The sequence below is a fragment of the Musa acuminata genome, chromosome BXJ2-7 (genome assembly GCF_036884655.1).
Source record: "Musa acuminata AAA Group cultivar baxijiao chromosome BXJ2-7, Cavendish_Baxijiao_AAA, whole genome shotgun sequence".
Classification (NCBI taxonomy): domain Eukaryota; kingdom Viridiplantae; phylum Streptophyta; class Magnoliopsida; order Zingiberales; family Musaceae; genus Musa; species Musa acuminata.
Genome location: NC_088344.1, coordinates 2,567,405 through 2,586,931, shown reverse-complemented (window position 1 = coordinate 2,586,931; position 19,527 = coordinate 2,567,405). Strand labels below are relative to the sequence as shown.

At 40.2% G+C, this 19,527-nt stretch overlaps 4 protein-coding genes across 5 annotated transcripts; 3 read left to right on the top strand and 1 right to left on the bottom strand.

Annotated features, from left to right (window-relative positions):
• Positions 1-301: 301 nt before the first annotated feature.
• Positions 302-4,693, top strand: LOC103990766 (large ribosomal subunit protein uL3). Its single transcript, XM_009410026.3, has 6 exons — positions 302-389; positions 556-660; positions 1,323-1,433; positions 2,414-2,718; positions 3,699-4,108; positions 4,233-4,693. The coding sequence occupies exons 2-6, from the start codon at positions 576-578 to the stop codon at positions 4,489-4,491; spliced, it is 1,170 nt and encodes a 389-aa protein (XP_009408301.2). The 5' UTR covers positions 302-389; positions 556-575; the 3' UTR covers positions 4,492-4,693.
• Positions 4,694-5,340: 647 nt separating this feature from the next.
• On the bottom strand, positions 5,341-7,376 carry LOC103990768 (ethylene-responsive transcription factor ERF043-like). The gene is made up of 2 exons (XM_009410027.3): positions 6,887-7,376; positions 5,341-6,270 (listed from the first exon to the last, which is right to left on the bottom strand). The coding sequence occupies exons 1-2, from the start codon at positions 7,245-7,247 to the stop codon at positions 5,552-5,554; spliced, it is 1,080 nt and encodes a 359-aa protein (XP_009408302.3). The 5' UTR covers positions 7,248-7,376; the 3' UTR covers positions 5,341-5,551.
• Positions 7,377-12,994: 5,618 nt separating this feature from the next.
• On the top strand, positions 12,995-13,976 carry LOC103990769 (uncharacterized). Its single transcript, XM_009410028.3, has 2 exons — positions 12,995-13,336; positions 13,553-13,976. The coding sequence occupies exons 1-2, from the start codon at positions 13,057-13,059 to the stop codon at positions 13,870-13,872; spliced, it is 600 nt and encodes a 199-aa protein (XP_009408303.2). The 5' UTR covers positions 12,995-13,056; the 3' UTR covers positions 13,873-13,976.
• A 981-nt stretch (positions 13,977-14,957) lies between these two features.
• On the top strand, positions 14,958-19,406 carry LOC135616605 (prohibitin-1, mitochondrial-like). Of its 2 annotated transcripts, none has more exons than XM_065115966.1 (5): positions 14,958-15,279; positions 16,126-16,242; positions 18,095-18,265; positions 18,512-18,595; positions 19,054-19,406. In XM_065115966.1, the coding sequence occupies exons 1-5, from the start codon at positions 15,109-15,111 to the stop codon at positions 19,252-19,254; spliced, it is 744 nt and encodes a 247-aa protein (XP_064972038.1). In that variant the 5' UTR covers positions 14,958-15,108; the 3' UTR covers positions 19,255-19,406. The 2 variants fall into 2 exon arrangements, with proteins under 2 accessions (XP_064972038.1, XP_064972037.1); XM_065115965.1 differs by having other exon boundaries at positions 14,960-15,279; positions 18,383-18,595.
• The last annotated feature ends 121 nt before the right edge of the window (positions 19,407-19,527 follow it).

Here is a 19,527-nt window from a genome sequence, read left to right as displayed (position 1 = left end):
TGTATGTAAATGTATGTATGCACATTAAACTAAAATTTAGATGGGTAAATACGAAAATCGAGTAAATGTATAGATAACCATGCATTATTATTATCATCCTTTTAATCTGGACCGTCCATTGAAGATCATTCGACGAGCGCTTGATGTCTTCGGCAGTGCAAATTCTTCGAAATCAGCCGTCAATCTGCTTGATGTCAGTGCGCCGTGATTCGCATTCGTTGATTATTCACGGACCATAAATTGTAGTTGACGATCATATTGTCGAAAGAAGAGGTCATTTTGGTCATTCTTGTTTGTAGGTCGCGCCGTTGCGTCTCATCTCGCAACTATATAAGCTTTAGGGCTCCGAGGGGAACGTGGGAGAAGGTCGCCGCCGCCGCCGCCGGGTGGTAAGAACATGCTCACTCCTTTTCAATCCCTGGGCGTATCCTTCTTTCGTTCCTTCTGTTATCCTCGTCGGTTCCACAAATCTTATGATTCGCTCAGTTCAATTCATAGTTTTCTGTATTCGCCTCCTCTTTCGTAAGCATTGAATCGACCTGGTTCTATATTCAGGGTGAAGGGAGGTAAGAAGGATGTCTCATCGGAAGTTTGAACACCCAAGGCATGGGTCTCTTGGGTTTCTTCCCAGGAAGAGAGCCTCCCGCCATCGTGGGAAAGGTAAGTTAAAATGTTTTTATCTGGATCTGAAGTTGTCATGGTTGTAAGTTAGTTAATTGTGTGTTTGTCTAATTTTTATTTTGAGCATATGCTCCATCGTCAGTGTGTCATGTGCTCAATTTTTCTGCACTGATGTCCTTTATTACTGATCTGATCGTTTATACATTATATCTTGTCATTTCTGGAACGAAATTGCAATGGAATTTTCCTTTCTGGAGCTTGTTTATTTCATGTTATATTTATCTTATTAATATTGCTAAATACTGCCTTGAATCACTGATGTATGATCACAACGCATTCTGGCTTGCGAGTATTGTATCATTGAACACAGCCTTGTATCATGCAGCAAAAGTTAATTGTGTGTTTATCTTTTATTGTGAGCTTGTGTTCCGTTCTCAGTGTATTATGTGTTCAACTTTGCTGCATTAATGTACTTTGTTCCTGATCTGATTATTTATGTCTTGTTATTTCTGGAATGGAATTGCAATGTATATTTTGCTTTCTGGAGCTTGTTATCTCGTGTTTCATTTATCTTATTAAGTTTACTAAATACTGCCTTGAGTCACTGCGGTATGAAAACAACACATTCTTGGTGGACCAGTTCTATGCGTTGACATAGCTGTATCATAGTGATGAGAAATATATATGATTTCTTGATGCAGTGAAGTCGTTCCCCAAGGATGACCCAAGAAAGCCCTGTAAGCTCACAGCTTTCCTTGGATACAAGTCTGGGATGACACACATTGTCCGTGAGGTCGACAAACCAGGATCGAGTAAGTATTTAGTAGCCAAATTTAGCTATAGTGCTTGAAGCAATATAGTGTAAGGCAGATTTGGAAGAATTATCATTTTCTATGCTATATTGAGTTTTTTCTCTATTAGTTATTAACTTTTTACTATAACCAAATTCATTCAGTTGTTCCAAACTTAACATTCCATATTAGAGATATATTGCTTGGTTGCCGAACCTAATATAATAAGATCATATCATATTTCATAGGGTGTTTTTGGCATTATCTATGCATTTCAAACTTCTAAAACTAAGAAAGCTGCTCTTTGCTTTGGATTTGTTGTTTTCTAAGAGTAGGTTGTCGTCACAATTTAACTATAACTTGTAGAAATGAAAAATAGAAGTGTTTAGCAATATCCAAACCAAAAAAAGAACTTTGAGAAGAAATTCCGCAACAATGGGGACGGGCATCTTAGAGGGGGCAGGAGGCTTAATAGATATCATATTTGCATGGGATGATGTTATGTGATCCAAATCTCATGACTTTGGACATTCAAGATCTCACATTTTTTGTCATGTTGTCAAAATCAAGAGAAATGAATTTATAGATCTCTGGACTTTATTTATGCAGATATTTGCTGTATGTTTCTGTTTGTCTGTGACTTCTTGTATCACAAACATATTGCTTTTCACTCTGGCGATGTTTGATGCCTAGGTTTTGTCTATTTAACTGGATTTTTAAAACTATCTTTATTATGCTCGGGAGAACTGACAATGCATTAGTTCTCATTTGGTTGAGACTGGTAATTTATTTCATGTTTTGCAATTTTTTTCTTTTTAATGGGCCCATGGACATCATATTCTACTATTCAATTCTTTAATTCCTTTTTAAATTGGAATTTTTTATACTGTCTGATGCTGCACCTTGTTTTTTTTTTAATGGAGATTGGCCTTCTTTTGTATTCTACTCCACAATGCCTTTTCTCAAACTTGGAAGTTCTTATGCTATCTGATTCATTGCAGAGCTTCACAAGAAAGAGACCTGTGAGGCTGTGACTATCATAGAAACTCCACCAATGGTTGTTGTTGGAGTTGTCGCTTATGTGAAAACCCCACGTGGACTTCGTTCTCTTAACACAGTATGGGCTCAGCACCTGAGTGAAGAAGTGAGGAGGAGATTCTACAAAAGTTGGTGCAAGAGCAAAAAGAAAGCTTTTACGAACTACTCTAAGAAATATGAAAGTGAAGAAGGAAAGAAGGAAATTCAGGTGCAGCTGGAGAAGATGAAGAAATATGCGTCTGTTGTTCGTGTGCTGGCTCATACCCAGGTACATTCTGGTGCAATCATCCATTGTTGATATTAGTTAACTCTTGATATCTCATATTCATATGTCGAAGCTACACTATCAGCTGCTAGCACTCTTAATCCTTAATATACAATACAACCGTCTCATGGATTCCCAAATATCTAACCCTCTTCTCATATCTGAATGTCTTAAAGAAGTGTGGTTTACTAATATATTTGACCTGGTTAACATGTTTGTTGCAAAGTTCTCTGAAGGCTGGCTACATATTTTTATTGTTTTCTTTTCTAATACATAAGTTTGAGATGTGCATTTTTTTTCTTATAGGGTGTATCTCCTTAAAAAAGAACATAATATGTTTTAAGTTTAGCATTGGCCTCATTATCGGCTGTGAATTTTATCAAAATTGCTAGTTCAGACTGAATTATTTGTTACCTTTTAGATCAATCTAATTAGCCAAAAAATTCAGGATGATATTAATGTAATGTGCTGCTCCTTGCTTGTGTTATTTCAAACTACTATTTTCTGCAGTATCCTGTTGATAATATTTTTTTATAATTCTGGAGTTTTACTTCTGTTGCTATTATCCTATAGTTTTGTAGGCCATCATATGAAGTACATTCATGATTCCAGTTTTTCTTTGACAATTATCATAGAGGCAATTACTGTTCCTAAATATTATTCCATATCATAATGCCAAATTGTACAGGATGGTACAATATATTCTGTCAATTAATAAATCAACTTGTTGAGATTATAGTACATAAACAAATCACCAATTGGCTTTTCTTTTGATGGCAATTTTTCTAAAGTCAACCTAGGATTGGATGAATTTGCAAAATTTGCAATGAGTATTAAATGTGTTTTCTTTATAGCAGTGGAAGTATATCTGAAAGGTGCTTTGTATAGTTCACTTTGATATCATCTATTTTGTGTAGTCTTCTTTGATTCTATTATTTATTGAAGTTTGCTGATGCTCTTTCATGACCTGCTGTTTATGCCAGATAAGGAAGATGAAGGGTCTGAAACAGAAAAAAGCTCACCTGATGGAGATCCAGGTTAATGGAGGGACAGTCGCTCAGAAGGTGGACTTTGCATACAGCTTCTTTGAGAAGCAAATCCCCATTGATGCTGTTTTCCAGAAAGATGAGATGATTGATGTGATTGGTGTCACCAAAGGTAAGGGTTACGAAGGTGTTGTTACTCGTTGGGGTGTCACCCGCCTTCCACGAAAAACACACAGAGGTCTCCGCAAGGTCGCTTGTATTGGTGCGTGGCATCCTGCCAGAGTCTCCTACACTGTTGCACGTGCAGGACAGAACGGTTACCACCATCGTACTGAAATGAACAAAAAGATCTACAAAGTTGGTAAAATTGGAGATGAGTCACACAGTGCTATCACGGAGTTCGACAGGTAATCAATTATCTATGCCTCGGTTGGTTTTATCAGTGTCTAGAATATTGTTCAAGCTTATAGAGATTATTTGACTACCTTTGTAGATCTTCTGATTGATTGTCTGGCTCAATTGTTTGAACAGAACCGAGAAAGATATCACGCCAATGGGTGGTTTCCCTCACTATGGTATCGTGAAAGATGATTACATAATGATCAAGGGTTGCTGTGTTGGGCCAAAGAAGAGGGTCGTCACGCTTAGACAGTCCCTATTGAAGCAGACTTCTCGTTTGGCCCTCGAGGAGATTAAGCTGAAGTTCATTGATACATCATCCAAGTTCGGGCATGGCCGGTTCCAGACGACTGAGGAGAAGAGGAAGTTCTATGGTAGGATGAAGGCTTGATTTGTTACATCTCTCTCTCTCTCTCTCTCTCTCTCTCTCTCTCTCTCTCTTTAGAAGCTTGGTTTAATTGTTTGTAGTGAGAGCAGAGAAAGAGGATAGTGGATACTAAGTTGAGCTACATTTCATCTTTGATTTGTCCTGTGATGATTTGAATTTTGGACTTGCAGAGGATATCTAAATCTATTTCTGATTTGGAACCCTACCATGTTATGTTTACTTCCATGTGTTCATTTACAGCATGTAGGAGCTACACAAAGAACCTGAAACAATGTTGGCAATTGCATTTGGGCTCAAAACCAGGGTAGGTCGACGAGTGATGTTGTGCCGCACTAGAGCATGTGGTCATCTTCCTGCTCATAAACCCAGGGGAAGAACATGAGGATCCCGAAAGAGGCTACAAGACAGAAGCAGAGAAGACAGAACAGTATCAGAAAGATAGGATTGAAGATGATGAAGACAAAGACAGAAGCAGAGAAGACAGAAAAATATCAGAAAGATAAGATTGAAGATGATGAAGACCGAGATAGCGGGAAGAAGACATAAGGTTTTGGTTCTCAATGGGACAAAGAACAACGCGGAATGCTTTGCTTCAGGTAGTAGAAAAGGATGTTTGAGATTCTTTGAATTCGATCGTAATTTTTCTGTGGACATGCTTGAATGATATTTCACGTCAATTGTGTTCTAATCACAGAAAGATTTGGATAGCAAGTTTCAGCTCCTTAAGAGTCTTTGAGGCCTCATTTTTTATGATCATATTCAAACACTGGCAAATCCACGGGCATAGTTCTTGATGAGACAAGTTCTGGTTGCATGGAAGAGGTCGATGGCAGATCTAAAACTGGATCAGAGTTGGATCTCAAAATGCAATCTTCAAATTGATTCCATCTGACAGAAGTGATTTGATGCAAGCAATGCAAAACAAGGAAACAACATCTTTATCGGCCGCCTTTCTGCAGAGTCCTATCTAGGCAATCACGACCCCTTTGTCACCATCCTACTTGATCTCCCAAAGCAGACCAAGTAACAAGAGAGAGAGAGAGAGAGACCGAGTGGCCATTGTTCAGGTGTACCCAGAAGAAGATGGAGGAAACCCGGTTGAATCCATCCATGATGGGAGCTCGGCACCCACTGTCCAATTCATCTGATGCTCGATCGCACCAGAGTCGTAGAACAGAGGATAAGCGGAAGAAGAAGACGAAACAGAGGAAGAGGAAACAGAAAAGGTGGGAAAGGAATGAGAAGCCAAAGAGCAATCGTCCACCGCCGAAACCATCGTCGGCGCATAGCTGGAGTACATCACGCTATCAAAGAGGCTCGTTGCAGGAAGCCTTTGGTACTCCCCCGCTCCCTGCAACAGCCTCGAGTACTCCAAGTAGTCAGCCGTCGAGCTCTGAGCATCCCAAGGCGGCGCCGCCACCGAGCAGGAGACCGTCAACTGCGTCGTAGGAGACACAGGTGGCGGCGGCTGATGCAGGCGGACGTTCTCCGGGAAGTTGAGCTTGGCTCTGCTGCCCCTGAAACGAAGGGCGGCCTCATCGTAGGCGCGCGCCGCCTGCTCTGCGGTCTCGAAGGTCCCTAGCCACACCCTGGCCGCCTTGTGGGGGTCTCGTATCTCCGCCGCCCATTTTCCCCACGGCCTCTGGCGCACGCCGCGGTACTTCCTTTGGGCCGCCGCCTCCTCGTCCTTCTGGTGAGGAGGAGGAGGAGGAGGAGGGGAGGGCTCTTCCATGGACATCGTTGGAGCTGCTGCTATCGGGCTCTGCTTGCGTTGGTCTGTAGCTGTATTGTCACAAAGCTTAGATGCAATGGATGGCCCAAATGGGTTATATAGGAGGAGATAAGCATCTTGGAAGGAACAGTGGGATTACATGGCGAGATAAAGCCAGAGATGACAACTTAGGTTCATGCATGTTTAACATAATTCTCCATTAAAATATGGATTAGAAAAGATGTACTTTATCCATTGTTCAATGTCACAAGGGATCAAACATCAGCACTGAGGTCATGTGGAGGTGCAAAGGTCGACCAGAGAGCTTATCTTCTGTTGTGTCTTGCGCAGGAACGCACAAGGGATAGGCGATCAGTGTTTCTGTCGACATGCAGCCGAGGGGTGTTTCATATGTTGGCAGCATGCATTAAAAGATACAGGTGAGGATGGAAGAGCACCATCCTCTGCTCTGTCCTGTTTCTCCAGTTTGTGTGACATGCAAGATGCAGAGTTTGGCATGTCGCATAACTGGCAATCTTAATGTTGATGTCACTCTTGCAGACAGAATTAATTCGACAGCAACATTTTGTTGCTGCATTTACAACTCGATTGGATAATAGATAAGCCACGGAATCATAGGAAGGAGGACTCCAATGACCGAATGAAAACAGAGCGTTGCAGATTCACCTGCAACATGTAAAGGAGGAGTCTCCACTGGATGGCTTCCGGCGCCGACGAAGGCTCGGAAGTACGTCGATGGCACCTCCGGTGGCAGAGCCTCCCTCACTCTGCTCTGCCTGCCGGCCAAGCCGGTCTCGTCTCCCAGAGACTGCAGGGAGCAGGAAGAAGAGATGCAGGAGGAGGAGGAAGGAGAAGAGGAAGAGGAAGCCGAGATCGGCTCGGTGCCGGAGACGACACGGGTCAAGGCCGAGACGATGGCCGACATCTCCCAGGCCAATCGGTGGCCGGAGAGCAGTGGCGCCACGTTGTCGTCTTCTACCTCGCCGACTCCCGGCAACGGGCGCAGGCTCGCCACCTTGTGAGACATGGACGGCTGGGGATGGCTTCGAACGCTTTGCTTTGCGAACGAGGGAGGGAACGCATGCGTTTAAAAGGAAGCCAAAGATGGGGGTGCAACAGATACGAACAAGCCGCCAATTCATGGAAGTGTTTTCCCGAGCTACAAACCTCTCTCTCTCTCTCTCTCTCTCTCTCTCTCTTTAGCTTCTTGTGGTGTGGGGTTTCATGGGGGACCTGTTAATCTCAGAAGTGGGAGGGAAGGGTGTATGTGCTGTTCACACATCCGTTGACTGTGAGAGAGAGAGAGAGAGAGAGAGAGAGAGAGATGCATGGGTAGGGGAGAAGGACAAGTCGGTGTTGCACTGTGAGAGACGATAAGGCGACGGAGAGAGAGAAGTGAAGTCTTGCGGCCGACATAAAAAAAATCGGCATTTGTGGGTTTTTACCAAACTGTGTATAAAACATCAAAAAAGGCTGTTTCTTTCTAAAGATGGGTGACGTGGCAGAATCACACCACCATGTATGATTGCCTCTCATGTTTTTTCCCACTCACCATTTTAGTGCATTTTATTGTTTATTTTTTTTATTATGTTAAAATACGTGCTCTACATATCCGTTAACCATGAGAATATGTCAACTATTGAGCACTTAATTGTGTATATACATAAAAATTATACCATTTAATCTCTGTTATGACATTAGTACATTGTTGCACCAATGATAAGTATCGAATTTAAGTCCATATGTTTTAGATCATGACCACTGGTTAAGCATGATTTAATATCTTTAATATTTTTTTAAAAAATATATATTCTGTAAATTTCATAAGATGGTTTTTTTGAAAAAAAATATATTTTTCGTTTTTTTCCGAAAGGTATCCCATGTTTTTGTGTTTCTTGGATAATACTCTTATTTGTTGTAATCTCGTAAACGTCCTTCCATTTTCTTTTTTGCTCATTGTATTCGTCCCGTCGATATTGCATGTCCTTCTTCGATCATCATCTTTACCCCTTGCTCCCATCATGAGCCCCAATCGCCTTTGTGCAAATACCCTCATCTTCTTGGTGTCGAGAGGCCTCACCTTTTCTCACTGTGACCCACCTGTGATGGCTCTCCTTCTTATCGTGACTTTTTTTCATGACACTCGAGCGATCATTGGCTCTTATTGTGTCACTATCCTACTATGGTCTTTGGTCCTGCCATAAGAAAACTTGTTGTTGGCAATGACACAAGGGGTAACGACCCTATTGAGGACGACGGTTGCTTAGGCATCATAGAAGGGAGTTATGATAGAAAGGAGAGGAATTATAGGTGGGTCATAGTGAGGAAGAATGCATAGAGGTAGATGTGAGGGGCACGATGGGTGAGGCCTTATGACGACAAGTAAAGAAGGACATCAAAGATGACGCTCAAGCGACCATTGGCCCTTTTCATGTCACTATTCAACTATGATCTTTGGTCATGTCATAAGAAACAACTTGTTGTTGACAATAACACAAAGGGGGAATGATCCTATTGAGGACTACGGTTGCTCGGGCATCGTAAAAGTGAGTCATGATAGAAAGAAGAGACATTGTAGATGGGTCATAGTGAGGAAGAATGCATAGAGATGGAGGTGATGCCTTACGACGACAAGTGAAGAAGGACATCATACAAAGATAACGAGACCTTATGATAGAAGCAAGAGATAGTGACAATAGGCGGGGAAGGGTAGGCGATGTCGATTGGGTAAATACAACAAAAGCGATTGGCAGAGAAGAGAAGGAAAGGACATTTGTAAGATTATAAAAAATAAGGTATACTATAGAAAAAACAAAAATAGATAAACCTTTTGATAAAAACAATAAATAAGAATTTTTTTCAGAAAAATAACCTAATTTTATTTTAACCGTATGCTGCTAGACATGTACCCCAACCAATAAGTTGTATCAAACATATTAAAGAAAATATTGTATGTTTTGTTTTTCAGAGAAATAGAAGTATATACAAGATGTGTTTATTGTTGAGATTGCCAACTCAAAGATTATTAGTTTACCACGTTGGCATGTAATAGTTTTATTTTTCTTTTTGGTAAAGAAAAGACAATATATTAAGTCAAAATTGTAATAAATCAGTCTTCCAATTATGATCTCTTCTTACATTTTTAACATGTATAATAATTAAGGAACGAGTATTTTTATTGCATCTTTACATCTACAAACAAAATAAATAGTTAAAAATATTATCAGTATAATTAGTCAAAACTTTAATCAAAAACAGATCATCAGACATAATTTTCAGCTTTCTTATTCCTTCCCTCATGACATGTGTTGTGTCTTGCTTGATGGTGAGAACCTGAATGATCTGTGACATGCTAAAAGACAAATCCATCAGCATTAGATCACAGTAGAAATCCAACGCCTTCCTGACCAGATGAACTGTAACACAGATCTGTTGTCTATTCCAACCCAAGTTAGATGTGCATCATGTTCTCATCTTCTTGAGGTCCCCCCACTCATTCCAGTCTCCTAAATTCTCTGTCTTCTTGTCATTTTACCTGCAGCCAAATCACCAAATTGAGTCCTCTATAATTTGCTCATCATTGAGGTCTTCACTCAGAAACATCACAATTCCCCCACTGTTGTTCTTGTTGCCTAAGACTTGCTACCTTTGGATTCATCTACTGGTCTTCCAAACACCACTAAAAAAAGCAATACAAATAGATATAACAAAATAAAAATACAAAAAGGTAAAGAAGTCAACTCATTCTCTCAATAAATACCATGTTTCAATAAGAAAGAAAGAATTCACAAGTCCCACTTGCTAAAGTTCATTGAAACAGTGGATTTAGTGGGACCTAATCATTTGGAAGCAAGCAAGCAAACATTCCTCAACTCATATAATATTATAACTCCCCCACGTTTTCTTCCATGCATGATTTGGTCAGACTTCAACAGTCTCCATTTCCCTTATCAAACTAAAAAGAGAGAACTCACATTTTGTATAGATCAATAACCCCACAATTTGATTGGACTTCACCAGCCTCCATTTCTCTTTAGAGAAAAGGAAGAAAGTGAGAGAGAGAGAGCACACCGTTTCGTGTTCTGATCTCTTGATACATGCATTAATACCATGTTAAATGTGCTTTAGATGATGATGATTGTTATCTTATGGCTAGATTGGGCAGGTTGGCTTTTAGGTGACTCAAGATGATAAGATGATTAATCTTTGGCACGTAAAAACTCTAAGAACAATGCTATAACAATAAGGGGGATAGAATAGAATAATTAAACATCCATCCAAGGATATATATTTTTTAGACTGTCTCTCTCTTCTCTCTCTCTCTCTCTCTCTCTAGGTTTTACATAGATTGTGGAAGATGGAAATAGAAAGAAAGTAAGTAAATTGGTAGATCATTTAAAGAAAGAAAGAAAGAAAGAAAATATTACATCCAAATGACTCCCATCATGTGGATGTGGGGCCATGCAATCTTGCCTCTTGCGTTAGCGAATGTGTCATATCTAACAAACGATTCTACCAAAACAATTGCATGCACCCACTGACACACTTCACATGGATAGTTATGTAAAGGACACCCAAAGGATAAGTAGAGAAGCAAAAATATCTCGCCGTCGTACTATTTTGGCTTCATCCAATGTGGGGTCAAACCCCTTCACAAAGTTTCATGAATGAGAGAGAGAGAGAGAGAGAGAGAGAGGTGAGTACCAGGTTGGAAGAGGTTGGAGGAAGAGGAAGGATAAGCCTGTGTCAGATGTGTTCGAGATGCATGATGAGCACCTCAGATTTGATGTGGATAAAGATGAAGTGGGCCATGGAAGATATTAAGGTTGGTTTGTCCTCTTCTGTGTTGGATGGAAGGATGAGAGAAGACGACCGGACAGAGCTTATCATATGGTTCATGTGGTGGAATTTAGCAGCGTAGTTTGAGACACTTGTTCCCATGCAGACGCTACATTTGTCGTCGTCCTCTATATCTACCTCTCCTGTGGAGCCCGCCGATCCTCCTGATTCCAAATTTATCTCGGTTCCGATCAGAATAAAAATCAGATCACAATTTCGAATCGAATGAGATCATACCATTCAATTCTAATTTCTATACTTCAAAATTAAAATACATAAATCAATTCAAATGATTGATATTTTAAAAATAAAATCTAATAATTTATCTGTTAGCATAAAATCTATAATCATGTTATTCTATGCGAAAAAAATTTTATGTCAAAATTAAAATCAAATAAAATTAGATCTGACAATATATTACGATAGGTACCTTTCTTGTTGTTTAGAAGAATAAATCATCTACAAACGTTTCATCGTCAGATCTGAGATATCAATATGTAAGGAAAACTAGATCATTCTTCTATCTTTCTATCTTTTTCACAGGATCACCTACACCACCTAGATCGATGGATTAAGAGATTAGGAGAAAGAGAGATTGAGAGCTGAAATTGATTGACCAAAGTATTGTTACATAATCTAATATTGTCAACTTTGACAGCCGAAGCTGATTGACCAAAGCAGAAACAAACAGGAAGCGTGGCCAATGAGCGATTAAAGGAATGTTCTGTAGACAAACATTACAAGTTGACGAATAGAGCTCAAAGGTGGCTTTCCCAACTCGGGCTCCTTCTCCAGTTTCAGACCAGCGAGAGGCTGAGCTCTCTTGGTAGGGTATGGACGCCATATCTTTTGACGTTGCTGTCAGTCACTCTGCGGATTCCATTAACCTAGAGATACTGACCAGGTCGAAAGACCCACTCAAGATTTCTTTCCTGTGATCGTCAAGCTGCTCTGAATCATGATTTCTATCTCCCTCACATCCTGTCGTCTCTATGCTCTGAACACAGACAGATAGATGGCCACGAAGTCAATGTTTTACGTTAGATGAGACGAGGCCTGCTGTCGGCAGAGTCAACTCCAACGAAACCAGCGACGCAGGACAAGGCTTCGTCGTTGGCGAGGGCAAGTAGACGGTGGACGGCCACTCTAGTCAACGAATGACGCGTGATGGTGGGAGGAGGATGCACGGTGGAGCAACACTCGTCGAAATGCGGGGTTGACTCCGTGGGTTGACCCGCGTGACAGGACACTGTTTTTTTCTTTGTCACGGTTGATCGGCCAAAATTCTTAGAGAGAGAGAGAGAGAGAGAGAGAGAGAGACCGACGTCTGTGAACTCGATCCGTTCACCGACATGGAGTTTCTATTTCTGGCTTGCAAATTACTGAGACCGGTAAAGATAAATTAGTAAAACTGAACAAATGGTTATAAGTCAACCATTAAAATATTCTTATTTTTTATTCATAATTATTTTTTAAATATCTAATATAATTTTTAAAGACATATTATGTAATTATATTTTAATTTTATTATAATTTTATTATACTTATTATGGTTTGAACTGGTCATCCATTGATTCGATCAATAACCCAATGGGCAGTCGCATCGCATTGGGCTCATTAATGTTTCTTAAACATGGGCCGGTCGGGCTGTTTCATCACCGGCCCATGGTTGACTTTGACGTTAATTGACACATTGGAGGCCCATCCGAAAGCCATTTGGGCCGTAGCGTTGGTATATGGTTTAGGTTCGGTCGAAAGAGCCTGGATCACAGAATCATGGACGGCTCAGGACGCGGACGCGGCTCCGTCAGGTATCGTTGAGATTCGCACGAAGGCCTGATGAGCGGCATGGATTCGATCAAGGAGGGAAAAGAACACCTCGCTTTCATTATCTGAAACTTGAGATTCTTTCGAATGACTTGTGATCATCTTCTTCGTTGTTTCTTGCACTTGCCTCCTCTCCTCTCCTTTCTCACTGTTCTACCCTGACAACAGACATGAATGACCGTGGAGAACACAAGCCATGCTGTTTTTTCCACCCCATGGAAGCTGTCGTAGGCATCTGTGCTCTCTGCTTGAAGGAGAAGCTCCTGGTTTTGGCCTCCGAGCAAGGTCATCTTCCTCTATGCAGGAGGTACTTGAGAGTGCCGAAGAGGAAACCAGTCATCACGCTTCCTAAGATCTTTGTTTTGGGCTCTTTCGGCCATCTCCTCGAGTCCCATCATCACACAAACAAAGATCACTCCGGTCGTGAAGGCCCCATTGCCAGCCTCGAAGGTAAAACTCCGATCCACATTCCTCTATTGTTTAGGCTGCTAATATATGTATGTATGAGATCAGTGTCCTGATCTGCAGTTTACCTTCTTATCATTCTTGCATGACTGATGGTTTGATGTAGTTCAACCTAGAACTTCCCATTCCTAGAGATCATCTTCATGTTTGTGGTTATCTTGGAGAGTGCCATGCATCTAAACGTGGTTTGGGTCTTGATAGACTCGTTCATATCGATTAAGTTTGAGGACGAAGGGCAAGTGTTATCGAAGAACAAGAAAGACAAGAGCTTTGAAGCTTCAACAGACACCACCACCATTGGCAAGGAAACCAAGGAAGTAAAGACAACGGTGGAGCAGTCAGACCACAGCGGGTTCCCGAGGTGGCGAAAGCACATCGGCCGCCTTCTCCATCAGGGAATCTGGAAGCGGTCCAATGAGGCAAGCACATGCCACTTTGGGTTTGGAGGTAAGGTGGAAGGAGTGAAGCGGACAAGAGGTTGGATAAGGAGTCTGACAACGAGGACCACCACCTCTGGCTAGCGGACGTTCGAGATGGAGACTTGTGCTCTTCTCCACCCGACTTGATGTGTACTTTGTTCCAAACAATGTGCGAGTATATATATATATATCTAAGTTCTTTGCTAGAGACTGAGAGGTAAATGGGTCATAATTCCCTCTACTTTTCCCCACTTTGTTTTGGCGTTCTGCAACTGCAAACATAAAAGCATTGTAGATTTCAGGAAAATGGGTTAGCTCTTTTCTATATTTCGAGGATTTCTGATTTAGAAAAAGGAAGGAGACAACAAGAATTCATCTCTCTCGGTCTCCTTGGCTGGACAACAAGAACACAACGAAAGGAAATATATTCCATTTGAGAGTAGAGAGCAACCATATCCAAATTGGACAGTCCCAATGCAACTCCATATGATCTCAGCTAAAGCTAGAATGAGCATGGATTAGAAGCCATATTTCGAGGAATCTAAGCATTTCTCGTCCTCCTTTTTCTTGTCTCATGGTTGCTGCAATGGAAGGGCTGCAGACACGCAAGTGTGCAGGTGAAGGACGCGAGATCACGGGCGATGTTGGTCGTCCAATCTATACTTTCTTCTGCGGAGGACTGCTTTGGCAGCTGAGGGGAATCCACCATTTCCCTCGGCGAAGAGAACAAAAAGTAAGTCCGGTATCCCTTTCAGTCTTCTCGATAGATGTTGCGTATTGGAACACCAAGTGTTGCACTTGTAGATTTGGCACAAAAAATCTACATTTCCTTTATTGGCACAAAATATCTCGATAAATGCAACATTTGCCTTCGCTACTGCCTCTTGTTAATAAGACTGATCGATAAGGCCAATATGGACAAACAGCATGCTTAAAAATACTATTTCTAATATTTAATGAGGTCATCACGTGGGTAGTACGTGTCATGTTGGATGCCACGTCGATGCCATGTCAATGAATTGTTGTCTCAGCCACGGGTGGTTTCTTTGTCCCATTTAGCCTTTCACTCTACTGTCATTTGTGGCGAGAGACAGTTGGGGCATATAGTAAATTTAAGGAAGTTACATGTACCAACCGGTCTTTCTATTTTCGAAAGCCTCACTAGCCCAATCAAAATACCACAGGTGTCCTCCGTTCTACCCAAACCCGCCCAAAACCCTAGCAGCTGCCCGACCCGATCGCCGCCGAATCTGTGTGTGTTCTTTACTAGGGTTTAAGGGATTTTGAGGGAGAAGAGGAGTGCAGTGAGAAAGGTTCGGGTAGTCCGGGGCGGTAGCGATGAACTTCAAGAACGTGAAGGGACCGAGCGTGCCTTCGGCGGTGGGGACGCTCGTGAAGGTCGCGCTCATCGGAGGGACCGCAGTCTACGCTGCTCTTAACAGCCTTTACAACGTGGATGGCGGTCACCGCGCTATCGTCTTCAATCGCATCGTGGGCATCAAGGACAAGGTCCTGACACCCGATCGGAGATACAGAAATTTCCTTTTATGTGATTATTGTGCAAACTTTGATGGTTTAATTGCTCAAAAATGCTCTTTTTTTTTTTCCTTTCATCTTTATGCTTTTGTTGATGTAGATGTTGGGCTCCTCAATCAACGGTTATATCTTTTGAGGTTTAGCTGGTGACTTGCAGAACTTGTTCGTTTTGGTTCTTGCTGTGTGTTGGCAACTGTATCAGTTAGCTGTTTTAAGGTTTACGTCATTCGGGACACAAGCACTTTGATGGTTACTAAGGAATCGTGTTTGCTGTGTAATCTATTGACAATGCTTAGTAAACCGGTAATTGTCCCAAATAGCTAATGTCCTGTATGTTCACCCACGTAATAAATCTTTATATCATTGCTTCAGGCTGTTAGGCAGTCTATATAGCTCATGTAATTTGGTTTTTATGGAAAATTGGACTAACTTTGCAAGTAAACATCTATTTGAAGTTAGTAATAATATAAGGATGACTATGTTCATTGGCGTGTCAGCAAAGAAGACTATGTAAATCTGAAACATTCGACTGTTACAAGTATGGGTATCTTTAGGTGCACTTATGGTTTGTATTTGGTTATACCTTGTTATTTTGAACTCACATTTTTGTGAAGTTTGATATGTGTGTTTTGTTTGTAAAATTTTAGCAGTAGTGCTGCTACCCATGTGCTATAAAATGAAATATAAGTTTTGGTAAAATGTCCAGAACATTACCCACTTACTATGTTCACATCTTTTTCACAAGACTTTTGTCTGCACTATCGTTATTGAAAATTCATTCCCTTTCCTAGATGTATATTAAGAAAGGCTTGTCTACAGGTCTATCCTGAGGGAACTCATTTGATGATTCCCTGGTTTGAATGGCCTGTCATTTATGATGTTCGTGCCCGCCCGCATCTTGTGGAGAGTACTTCTGGGAGCCGTGATCTTCAAATGGTACCTGTCCTTTTCTTTCGTAAACTTTTGTTGGAGCTATTACTTTTAACCGGTGTGTCTCTGTTTATGGATTATAAACTTATGTGAGAAATATCAGTCTCTTTTATTTTCATTATGAAATATCTGCATGACTTTATGTTACAATGTGTCTGCAAGGGAACCATCCATGGTTGTATGCTAGTATGTCATTTAAGTTTACAAAGTTTTGGAGAAGAACTTTACAAAAGGGGAAGTGGCTTAGATTCCTGTCAATAATATGTCTAAATATATCTGCTTACATGATCAATGGCATTTGCTGCTTTTGATGAACTACCCAGAAGCCAGGGATAACAAGATTAAGATCAGCCGGAATAATCGGTTTGAATTGGTGAGATTTAATTTGGTTAATATAGTATTTTAAAAATATATAAATCATAAAAATAACAAAACATTAAGAAATAAAAATATTATATATGTTAATTATTATTCTTATATCTTTGTATTCTATAAGTTAAGATATCTGACTATAATATTTTATACACCGTATCCTTTTATTTTTTGTCTCACCACACTTTTGTGGTCTTCCTTAACAGTGGACGACAATCATTGTGATAGTGGTGGTAGATGGTGAATGTGATGGCTATAGTGAATGGGGAATGTGTCAGTAGCCAAAATAGGGCAACTCTAACAAGTTTATTTGGTTCTTGCTGATTTTAACTAAATTTTGGTGTAAGTTCAGGAGGACTAAATTGTCCTTGGTCGATACCAGTACAGATCAGGGTGATTGTGTTGGAAATATTGGATGATGGGGTTCAGTTTCATCGTCAAATAGGTCGAGTTGGGTTACTTTGCCTTTTATATATCTGTGAGATAATAATTTTAGGTATATGAATGGTAGTAAACAAAGATATAAATTTTCATGCTGTATATTGTATGTACTTCATATGCCAAATCAGAGTTGAGAAGACTAGGTGCAGGTTAGATTCAATTTTGATTCGTATTAGGTTTTTGGCCAATGTAAACCAACATCCAACCCTTTCATTGGGATAGTTCATGAGTATTCACTTTAAACACATCCCAAGTTTGCACTCTAATTCAACTTGTATCCCTGATATGCTTTTTCAGATGAGTGTTTTGGATGGTTGCAAGTCCATTAATTTTTTTAAGGAAGAGAACAAGATTTATATCATGGGATATATATCTGTTATTAAAAGAAACCTGCTTTAGGCTTTTACAAGACCTTGCCCATGCAATGAATGACGTTTAGTCCATTATATCTAGGATAATAATCCCTCGATGAGCTAGGCTGGTAAATTGTATAAAGTGAAGCTGGAATATGTCAATTTTTGGCCCAGCAATTCTTAAGGATCACGCTGGTTTTTCCCTAGCAATGTGAATTTGGTAGTGTTTTTTTTTTGTACCCCAGATTACTCTTTGAATGTAACCTTGCTGAATGGCAGTAAGTTTGCTGTTCCTTGCATCAGGAAGCAGCAACAAAAAGAGCTTTACAATTATTTCAATGTGGGATAGATACCAAATTGAATTTAGTCATTTATTTGATGTTTCATACATGAGAAATACATCTAGAGTTATTTTGCATTTCATCTGTTATGAATAACTTGTCATTGTTTAACACTCCATTTTTCTCTCAGATTAATGTATGTGGATTATTAGCTCATTGTTGTTGTGACACTTGAGACCAGATAACTGACAATAGTTGCATGATTGACATTTTGAATTTTTATTTTGTTGTTGTATATTGCAGTATCTCACTCTGCTAGATGCAATTACTGATTTCCAGATTTTGGATGGTACTTGGTACATGCATTGGTTCATTGGCATTCTAATGTTTGAAACATGGCATCTTATGCAGGTTAATATTGGGCTTAGGGTTCTTACTAGACCTGTCCCAGATCAGCTACCTACAATCTACCGAACTCTTGGGGGGAACTACAATGAAAGGGTCCTTCCATCCATTATTCATGAAACCTTGAAGGCTGTGGTTGCACAATACAATGCTAGCCAACTGATCACACAAAGAGAGGTCTTCTGTTACAATAAAAGTTCATATTATAATTTATTGGTTGATAGCATATTAAGGAATGATAACTACGCAACCTACTGATACATATGAATTTGAAGAATCCACCTTTTGTTGTAGGCTGTAAGTAGGGAAATTCGAAAGATATTGACAGAAAGGGCCAGAAACTTCAATATTGTTCTGGATGATGTGTCCATAACGACCCTGAGCTTTGGGAAGGAGTTTACTAATGCAATCGAATCTAAACAGGTGGCTGCACAAGAAGCTGAACGTGCTAAGTTCATTGTTGAAAAGGCAGAGCAAGATAAGAAAAGTGCTATTATCAGAGCGCAGGTGAGAAAAATGTTTTATGGTAGTCAAGCATTACCTTGTACTCGTGAGATTTCAGCATATTATCTACATATTATCTATATCTACCCAGATCCAGGACACTTGAATAGCTTTCATGGAAGAATGAAGTTTTTTACCTTCATCCACATTTAGTCAACAAGCTACTCTTAATCTAAATTTACAGAGCCTTTCTCATCATCGTTCCCGACTGCTAAAAAGTTAAATCTGTTTTGTGCAGTTAGGGTATGACCATGAGCTACAATCTCATTATGATGATAAATTTGATCCTTTTATTTGCTATCTGAAACTGTGTCATCTTGATGCTGGCAATGTTGTATTACCGTCTTTACTTCGCTACAAGTATTGGAAAACTGCTTATGTTTATACGTCTAAATAAAAAACAACTGCTTATTCTGATATTTATGGAGAATATGTGAATCTTATTTTCGTCGTCTTGACAGGGTGAGGCAACGAGTGCCCAGCTTATAGGTCAAGCTATTGCAAACAACCCTGCGTTCCTTGCTTTACGACAGATCGAGTCTGCAAGGGAGATAGCTCACACAATCGCAAATTCGTCAAACCGTGTTTTCCTGCAGTCTGATGATTTATTGCTTAACCTTCATGAACTCAACTTCGATGGCAAAGCCACGCTGAAGAAGTGAGAAGCCTGATTTGTCTGTTTTCTTTATGCTTTATGTTTGTACTGAGAAAGTCCAACACCCTATCTATTTTCAGAAAACCAGAATTTTCATGTAGAAATTGTAAATCTACCGTCAAGGAATTTGCATGGTAGTGCATTTATGTTTTTTTTTTTCTTGCGGCATTTAACATGGATCTATGATAATCCTTGAGCTACTTAATTTTTCTATGGAGTTCTAAGGAACCAAACCATGCAGTGGGTTGGTCAATTTTATTAGGATGAACAATTATAACTT